General features: G+C 34.8%; 1 protein-coding gene across 1 annotated transcript; it reads left to right on the forward strand.

The window, feature by feature from the left end:
- The first annotated feature begins 1,862 nt into the window (after positions 1-1,862).
- On the forward strand, positions 1,863-8,962 carry LOC124403598 (E3 ubiquitin-protein ligase TRIM39-like). Its single transcript, XM_046877271.1, has 7 exons — positions 1,863-1,916; positions 2,735-3,330; positions 4,991-5,086; positions 5,171-5,404; positions 5,487-5,634; positions 6,825-6,851; positions 7,012-8,962. The coding sequence occupies exons 2-7, from the start codon at positions 2,737-2,739 to the stop codon at positions 7,557-7,559; spliced, it is 1,647 nt and encodes a 548-aa protein (XP_046733227.1). The 5' UTR covers positions 1,863-1,916; positions 2,735-2,736; the 3' UTR covers positions 7,560-8,962.
- Positions 8,963-9,306: the final 344 nt, after the last annotated feature.

Genomic DNA, 9,306 nt, shown 5'->3' on the forward strand with positions numbered 1-9,306 from the left:
TCACAATGAGGATTATTCTCTTCTCATGTTGTGCTGTATGGAGTAGAAAAAGTCAAATCTTCATGATGAATTTGGACTGGTTTTGATCGGCGCTTGGTGGCATCTACTGATCGCCAACATGCAGTTCAGCATCAGTTCATACAGCAAGCAGAACATTCTGAGAGGAATAAATGATGGAAGAAACTTGAACTAGTTCGCTCAAAAGAAGGTTTTGGGTTCATGATAATTTTAAAGATATCAATCAGTATTTGATTCATTAATATCATTCTATTAATAGATCTGTGTGTGTGTGTGTGTGTGTGTGTGTGTGTGTGTGTGTGTGTGTGTGTGTGTGTGTGTGTGTGTGGAGTAACATTGAAGTCTTTTAAGTAAAGAATCGTGTGATAAAAATAATAATAGGAACATTATAGCAGAATAAATCATAGTACTTTGGATACTTAAGTACATTTGAGTATCATTTTTTTTTACTTAAGTGAAATTGAGCAATTTTAGTTTCACTGGCGTAACATTTTACTTTAATTAAATACATAGTTTGTGTTTTTCATCCACCACTGGAATTTAATCAGATAAAATAAATTGAAAACAAACTGTAATCAGGTAACTGGTAAAATTGTGCATCTGGATAAATGTTGTATTAAAAGTGTAATCTTGTATATATTGGCCAGTTTAATTCACCTCAACCCTGACTATTATACACCATTTACTAATGGTTACTCCTATTTCCCTAAATGAGGACTTTTGGAGCACCAGAGGTAAATACTGTATATAAAAACAATACAGGATTATTTGAAAACATATTTGGTCTGGTTTTAACACTGCTTTATTGAAAAAAGTTATTTATTTTAATGCAACATTTTTAGGTTTTTAGGACAATTTTTTTAGGATCATTATTTTGGCGTTGTCACCCTGTTGATGAGGCGCTGCGTGGTGTATAAATGTCGCCCTCTTCTGGATCATTTTAGCTAAATGTAGTTTTGGGTCGGTTGCAGTTTCTTTTCCAGCTTATCAACAGTGAGCACAGAAAACGTGACCTACATATAGTGACGAATGGAAACTGACGCGCACACACACACACACACACACACACGCGCACACACACACATTATATTATATTATATTATATTATATTATATTATATTATATTATATTATATTATATTATATTATATTTATTTAGATATTTATTTATTTGCATGTAAACCAGTCACTAATTGTACAGAAATTGTACAGACTGTGTCTAATAAAAAAAAAAACAATATAATACAGGGTTAATAAAAAAGAATGAACCTTTTTTTTAACCCAATATTTAATTAATGAAAAGTGATACAAAACTTTTTTTCTTTTTGAATAACCCTGTACATTATTATTATTATTATTATTATTATTATTATTATTATTATTATTATATAATGAAATCAAATTAAAAAATATATTATTTTATTATTATTATTATTGTTGTCTATCTATCTATCTATCTATCTATCTATCTATCTATCTATCTATCTATCTATCTATCTATCTATCTATCTATCTATCTATCTATCTATCTATCTATCTATCTATCTGTCTGAACTGAAGTTGACATTTACAGTCCCAGCCCTTTCCCTTCTGCAGCTGTTTGTCCTTTATCAGTAAATCATTACTCTGAGTATTACAATAAAAGAGAAAGACATGCACAATAGAAGAGTAAGTAAGGAGGGATGACCTCAAATTATACCCATCATGTTGCTTCACACATAAAAATCTGAAAGTTTCTGTTACTCTCAGTCCCCTACATCAGTGCAGCGTTATTTCCTGAGAATGACTGGAGCTGTGCTTCAAGTGAAATGAAACTCAGGAGATTTTAAATAGTGAAAGTGCAAAACCAGTCCCTCAGTCAAGACGCTTCACTTCCAAGAGGAACTCAATCTACTGAAGGTAAAAAAAAAAAAAAGGAATATATAATAAAAGAAGAGATATAGATGAAGATTAGAAATGCTAAAATAATCTCTCAGTAATTACAAGTTGTCTTAGTGCTTAGCAGCATATTTTTATGTATGATAAATATATATATATAGATATATATATAGATAAGATTTAAAATAAATAACAGCTGGTAAAAAAAATACAAAATGTATGTAATATTAAGATAATTTTTTTATTTTTCTGTTTTTAAATGCATACAATTTTTTTGCATTAAATATTTTTTTTAGATAAGCAGTGTCCTGGTATTTTTATATTTATTTAATATTTATTTAATATTTACATTTTCAGTAAAATTCGAAATATTTAGTAGTTAAAAAACATGCATACAAATGAGAAACATATTTTTGTTAAGTTTGAAGTATATATGGTCAAAAATATATATAAATAATTATATAATAATAATAATAATAATAATAATAATAATAATAATAAATTTGTAAAAATCAGATATACAGTGAAAAGAATTTAGATATATAAATTAAGTGAACAAAAATAACTAAATCTTTGTATTAATTAATATGTTTTAAAGATGCGAGATGATTATTGCTGCATAGATGTTAATTTTAATTTATTTCAATTCAATTCAGTTAAATTCGGTTTTATTTGTATACAGTAGCACGTTTGTGCCAAAGCATCTTATGTTTTTTTGGCCTCAGTTATGGACATACACATCCCTAATAGACACATGAGGATTTCAGCAAAAATAAATCGGTGATCTGGAGATTTTTTAGTGTGTTTGTGTGTGTATGTGTGTGTACTTGTGTGTTTAGTCATGGCTACTTCCGGCAGTCTTCTGTGTGAAGAGCAGCTCCAGTGCGCAATATGTCTGGATGTGTTTATTGATCCAGTGTCAACTCCATGTGGACACAACTTCTGCATGACCTGTCTCAAAGAATGCTGGGACAACAGTTCCTCCTGCCAGTGCCCACTCTGTAAGCAGGATTTTGCTAAAAGGCCTGAGCTTCATGTAAATACGTTCATCTCCGGACTGGCTGCTCGGTTCAGGAAGTCGGGTCAGAAGAAGCCTCCATGCAGCAACACAGCAGAGCAGTTCAACTCCAAGGGTACAAAAGTGCTGTGTGACTGCTGCACGGGGGAGAAGCTGGAGGCTTTAAAGTCCTGTCTGGACTGTGGAGTTTCTTACTGCGACGCTCATTTGATGCCTCACAGAACTGCAGATAAACTCAAGAAACACAAACTGATTGATGCTGTGGAGATGCTGAAGGATTACATCTGCCAGAAGCATGAGAGACCCCTGGAGTTATTCTGCAGAGATGACCAAATGTGTGTGTGTCAGTTCTGCACTGAGGGAGACCACAAAACTCACAGCATTGTTCCTATAGAGGAGGAGAGTCTGGCAAAGAAGGTGAGAGATATCCAGACAGGATTATAATGAAAAGCTGAAAAAAAGGTTGATTGATTCGCTAAAACAGCAGCTCTGACAAGAACTCTGGCTGCCAGCATTCAAATACAATTTTACGGTGTTCAAACCCAACAATACACAGTACAACATGCAGGGAAAGTCTTGAGTCTTGTCTAAAGACTGTCTGTGTACTTAAAGTTCGTATCAAAATAGAGCAAATACAGAACATTGCATACACTAGAATTTAGTTCTGTCTTGGTAATAATAATAAGAATATAAAGAACATAGTATACCTACATACAGTATAGTATATACGTATGTATAGTATATATACACGTATATACTGTGTGTATATATATATACAGTATATACGTGTATATAAGTGAGAATATATATATATATATATATATATATATATATATGTAAAGCGATTGGGACACCTGACGTTTTTAGCCATATGTGGTTTTAACCACAAAGTCTGAGGCACACAATTGTATAGGACAATGACAACATGACAATGCCTCTGTCCACAAAGCCAGCTCCGTGAAGATATGCTTTACATTGGTTAAAGTGAAAGATCTACTGTTGTAGAGCTCCAAACCTATTGAACACCTTTGGGATGAATGTTAACTCTGACTGCACCCCAGTTCTCCTCACCTCACCTACATCACTACCTGACTTTACTAACGCCCTTGTGTCTGAATGAATCCCACACAAAAATCTCCACAGAATCTAGTGGAACATCTTCCCAGAAGAGTGGAGGTTATTATAACAGCGAATTGGGACTAAATGTGGAACGGGATGTTCGAAAAAAGTACATAGAAATCTTTTTGGTCAGATGTCCACAAACTGCTGTCTGGCTGGTTATCGTCTAATGAGTCGTCATATTCTGATATACAGCAGATCATTACGTTATGAGTTTTGAGTGTGTGTCATTTTTAGTGTCACTAAATTCAATATGAAATAACCACAAGTGAGATAAACTCATAAAACACATGACTTAGGTTACAAATGATGCTTTGTGACTTGAGATCATTTCCATAATTCATACATTTTCTTGTTAGGTGACTCATATTCCAATCAATGCTGTGTTTCTATTCCATGAAAATGCATGAGGATGAATGGTGAAAGAACATGAGTCATAAATCCTGTCATTTTCACAAAAGCTTTCGTAGAAGCAGCTCAGGTAATAAAAGCAGGTTCTGTCAGGAGGTAAAAAATAAATCCACAGAAAAAATATTGCTATTTCTCACTTGAGAAAATATGAATCCACATAAAACAATCAGGAGGGATAAACATTCAATTATAAGGAACATACTTATAGACACTAAACTTATAAACTCTTTCATACCACTTTATAATTGTTTCATCTCTGGACTGCTTTGAGACAACAGTCATTGTTAAAAGCGTGCTACAGATAACAATAGATTAAATTGAATTTGTATTTTATATAAAAAGAATTGTTTTAATTATTATTATATTTAATTATAATTTTTTTGTTACATAAACATGACACTAATATTATATTATTTATTTAATTAATATTATATTAATATGCATTTTTACAATATTATTACGATAACCCAAAGCAGCTAAAAGGTTAATTATTTGACATCATTTGTGTTTTAATTTTAGTCATTGTGTATAATATATTTATTTCAAGCCCCAGCTTGGAAAAATGCACGCAGATGTTCAGCAGATCATCCGAGAGCAAATGAGGAACATTGACGATATTAAACACTCTGTAAAACTCCACCATGTGAGTTTCAATTTTTTTCGGTACGATTATTCATGGCTGTAGGACAAGGCTGCATGAATGAATACACTCATTTTCTTCTCGTAGAGAAACACAGAGAAGGAGAAGGGAGACAGTATAAAGGTGTTTGAAGAGCTGATGCGCCGTGTAGAGAAGAACCAGGCTGAGCTGCTCAGGATGATGAGGGAAAAGCAGAGAGAGGCACAGCGACAGGCGGAAGAGTGCATTAAACAGCTGGAGGAAGAAATCACTGAGCTGAAGAGGAGAGACACCGAGCTGGAGCAGCTCGCACACACTGAAGATCATCTCCACTTCCTGCAGGTCAAAAGCCCTCTGTGTTTTAGAGGTAATGGTGCGCTTGGCATGACAGCACTGATTTCTCTTTACTCCTGCTGTACCGTAGATATACTCGTCAGTGTGCGGCCGTAAACACACCAAGAACTGGACTGGCATCAGGTTTAATCATGAAATGAGTGGGGAGACTCTGATGAGAGCGCTGTTTGAACTTCAGGAATATCTCAATAAGGAAATGGAGAAACTTGCTGGAATTAGTAAGTACATTTGGAGATTAAGAAGAAGGTAAGGCAATGGTTTCTGCAATATACAGAAGCAGGTAAAATGGCAATTGTAAACCCAAATATACTGTACATATATATATATATATATATATATATATATATACATAAACCACAAACCAGTCCAAAGCATCAGTAATCCATGTCCATATTTCAGAGTGGGTTTATTGGGACTTCGCTTTTTTATTTATAAAGATAAAACAGTAATAAAAGTATGTATAGGTTTGATCCTTATAAATGTAAGTTTGTCCCCAATGAAAGATCCTGTGACGACTGCGGTGAGAAAAAAACGTCCTGAGATGCTACGATAAAGAAACCTTGAGAGGAACCAAAGGGAAACCTGTTCTTGCATAACAATGTCGAGTCATTTACCAACACTCTTCTGACTAAACGGGGGGGTGGTAGCTTAGTAGTTTAGTCATTAAACTTAGGCCGTGAGTTCAAATCCCAGCCACACCAAGCTGCCACTCCTGGGCCCCTGAGCAAGGCCCTTAACCGCTTTGCTGCTCAGTTATAAAAAAGAGGGAAATCTCCAAAATGTAATAGAAAATCTTTCCAGAAGAGTGGAGATCATTATGACAGCAAACAGCAATTACAAGTGGAATGAGATGTTCAAAAAGCACATTCCAATCTCATGGTCAGGTGTCCACAAACTTCTATCCATGTAATGTATATGTACATATTGACAGAACTCATCAATTTCTTCTAACGGGTCGAGATTTGGTTGGAAAACCATCAGATTTCTGTATAAATTAATTAAAATAATAATAATTAGGTTGGCCTCTGGATCGGAAGGTCTCAAGTTCAAATCCCAGCACCACCAAGGTCCCACTGCTGGGCGCTTGAGCCAAGCCCCTAACCCTCAGCGCTTGTTTATCGCTCTGGATAACGGCGTCTGCCAAGTGCCATGAATGTAAATGTCTGCCAAATGCCATAAATGATGTAAATGCACCCAAAGTGGAACAGATCCTTGGGCTCTTTATTCACTCCATCATCTTTATCTTCACAATGCAATTATGACTATGATATATGGTGCCCATGAATTTTGGTCGCAGTCTTGAATGGTGCCAAGACTCCCAATGACTCCCATTTAAGTGTCTCTTTTAGCCCAAAGTGAAATAAAAGATAAAATACCAATGCAGTGTTGTTTTTTCTTTTCCAAACAGAACTGAAAAAAATTCAGCAATTTGCAGGTATGTATGTGTGTGTGTGTGTGTGTGTGTGTGTGTGTGTGTGTATGTGTGTGTGTATGTGTGTGCATGCAGTCACTCATCTTTAAATACATCTTCATTAATACATACTGTATATAATATCCTGAGATTTTGTTGCAATCTTTTTGCTGTATGCTTTCAGTGGATGTGACACTGGATCCTGATACGGTTCATCCGTACCTCATTTTGTCTGAAGATAGAAAACAAGTGATATGTGGTGACTGTGTACAGAACTACCCTGATAACCCTGAGAGGTTTAACCGCTGTCCCTGCGTTCTGGGGAAGGAAGGATTCTCCTCTGGGAGATCTTATTACGAAGTCCAGGTCGGAAGGAAGACCATGTGGGATTTAGGAGTTGCCCGAGAGTCAGTTATTAGGAAGGGAAAGATCACAGCCTGCCCTGAGAATGGATACTGGTCTGTGTGTCTGAGGCATGAAACTGATTATAAGGCTTGTGAGTCTCTCTGGATTTCACTCTCTTTAAAACAGAAGCCTGAAAAAATCGGCGTGTTTGTGGATTACGAAGAGGGTCTCGTTTCGTTCTATGACGTAAAGACTAAGACTTGTATCTACTCTTTTACTGGTCAGTCTTTCTCCGAGAAACTCTATTCATATTTTAGTCCGTGTCTCAGGGATAAGGGGCAAAATTCACTACCACTGATTATTAAACCTGTTCAACAATCTGCATGAAATTTGCTTTAATAAAAACTTTACACTCCTGATACACTATATAGACAAAAGTATTAAGACACCAGACCTTTCCTGCCATATGTGGTTCTCCAAAATGTTACCACAAAGCTGGAGGCACATAATTGTTTAGGACGTCTTTGAATGGAAACCCGAATCTGTTCCAGCAAGGCAATGCCCCTGTGCACAAAGCAAACTTCATGAATCTTTGGTTTCCATGCTTTTAATAAGAAAGTTTTTTCGTGGCTTGCTAGATCTGATCTAGAGCTCTGATCTCTCCTATTGAACACCTTTGGAATAAATACATCAGTTCCTTTGTGGCTGATGAACACAAATGTCCAGAAGCACACTCCAAAATCTAGTGGAACATCTTCGAAAGGACTAAATGTGGAATGTGATGTTCAAAAATTACAGTACTTATGACCAGGTGTCCGCAAACTTTTGCCAATATAGTGCGCTTTTTGAAATATGTATCAGGAGATATTGAATTATTTAACATTATAGATGTGCTATTTGTAAGTGTGAAGTAAATCTCTAATTAAATCTGTAATTATCCTGAGAATAGTTTCCTCTGTTTTGGTCTACAACTATTTAATATCTGTCATTAATGTAATTCATAATTAATGAATCATTTATTATTTATTATTATTCATTAAAAGACTGTAGCTTACTGGAATGCTCAGAGGGTCATAGCAGACAACACCAACGCACTTTCTACACGTTAACATTGACATTGCTTCGATATTTTTCTATTAAACAAATACATGAAAAAAAAGAAATGTTCAGGTTTTTTTGGGGGTTTTATCCCCTGCGGTTTTGTGCAGATGTTCACCATAAATCAGTCGGAATCAGAATCAGAACACTTGTTGGGCTGCAGTTGTACAGTAAAATTAAAGTAAAGATTAAAGTAATATAAAATATAAGAATTTTGTGCATATTTCTTTAAAGATTTTTCAGCAAATGTGCATATTAGGTTATAAATTAAGTGTATATGCTGATGAATTTCCTATGTATTGAAATATATTGTATGAAATACAAGACTACAATAATACAGTTAAACAAGTTATTGCACATGTAACAATTATTATTATTATTATTATTATGTAATTGCACATAAATTGATTTTAAAAGATTTAAAAATGATATGTGTGGTATAAAAATGTATAACTATATCTATATCGTGAACCAGCTGTTTAACACTCACTGCTTCCTATGACAGATTTATATAATATATCCTTCTAGCTGCGTGTGAACGTTTGCATGTCTTCTGAGCTAAATATTACGCTTTATGGATGGTCCACAAAAAATGTAGCATGAAAAGGAAATGAACTGTTTTTAACACTCTTCTCAAATGTGGTGGAACTTTTTCTTTCTAAGAAATATGTATATGTATTCAATATATCCAATTTATTTCATTCTACTTTCATATGAGAAACTGTGAGAAACAGTTTCAACCAATTGTAAATATGTATTCTTTTTTTTTTTTTTTAAGAAAACACAATAAAAGCCCAAATGGCTGTTGTTCTAAATTAAGCCGCTGTTGCTTCACAATACTGGATTTACACTGTTGTTGCTGAGCGTATTTAGAGTTTCTCCTTCAGGCCTAGTGGAAAGGCGAGAGACCGGTCTCTGGAGTCTTGCCCTCCTCTGGTCCTCCTCTTTGAAATCTCCCTTGCAATGGTTTCCCAAGATAGTGCAGACATGAAAGGGAATAAGTGATGCACAGAACTCTTCAAAGCATGAACTCTGG

Source organism: Silurus meridionalis, chromosome 21 (assembly GCF_014805685.1).
Source record: "Silurus meridionalis isolate SWU-2019-XX chromosome 21, ASM1480568v1, whole genome shotgun sequence".
NCBI lineage: Eukaryota > Metazoa > Chordata > Actinopteri > Siluriformes > Siluridae > Silurus > Silurus meridionalis.

Coding starts and splice junctions, on each gene's coding strand:
- LOC124403598 (XM_046877271.1), top strand. CDS start 2,737: ATGGCTACTTCCGGCAGTCTTCTGTGTGAAGAGCAGCTCCAGTGCGCA. Junction 5,087..5,170: donor ACTCTGTAAAACTCCACCAT/GTGAGTTTCAAT, acceptor TTCTTCTCGTAG/AGAAACACAGAGAAGGAGAA. Junction 5,405..5,486: donor ATCATCTCCACTTCCTGCAG/GTCAAAAGCCCT, acceptor GCTGTACCGTAG/ATATACTCGTCAGTGTGCGG.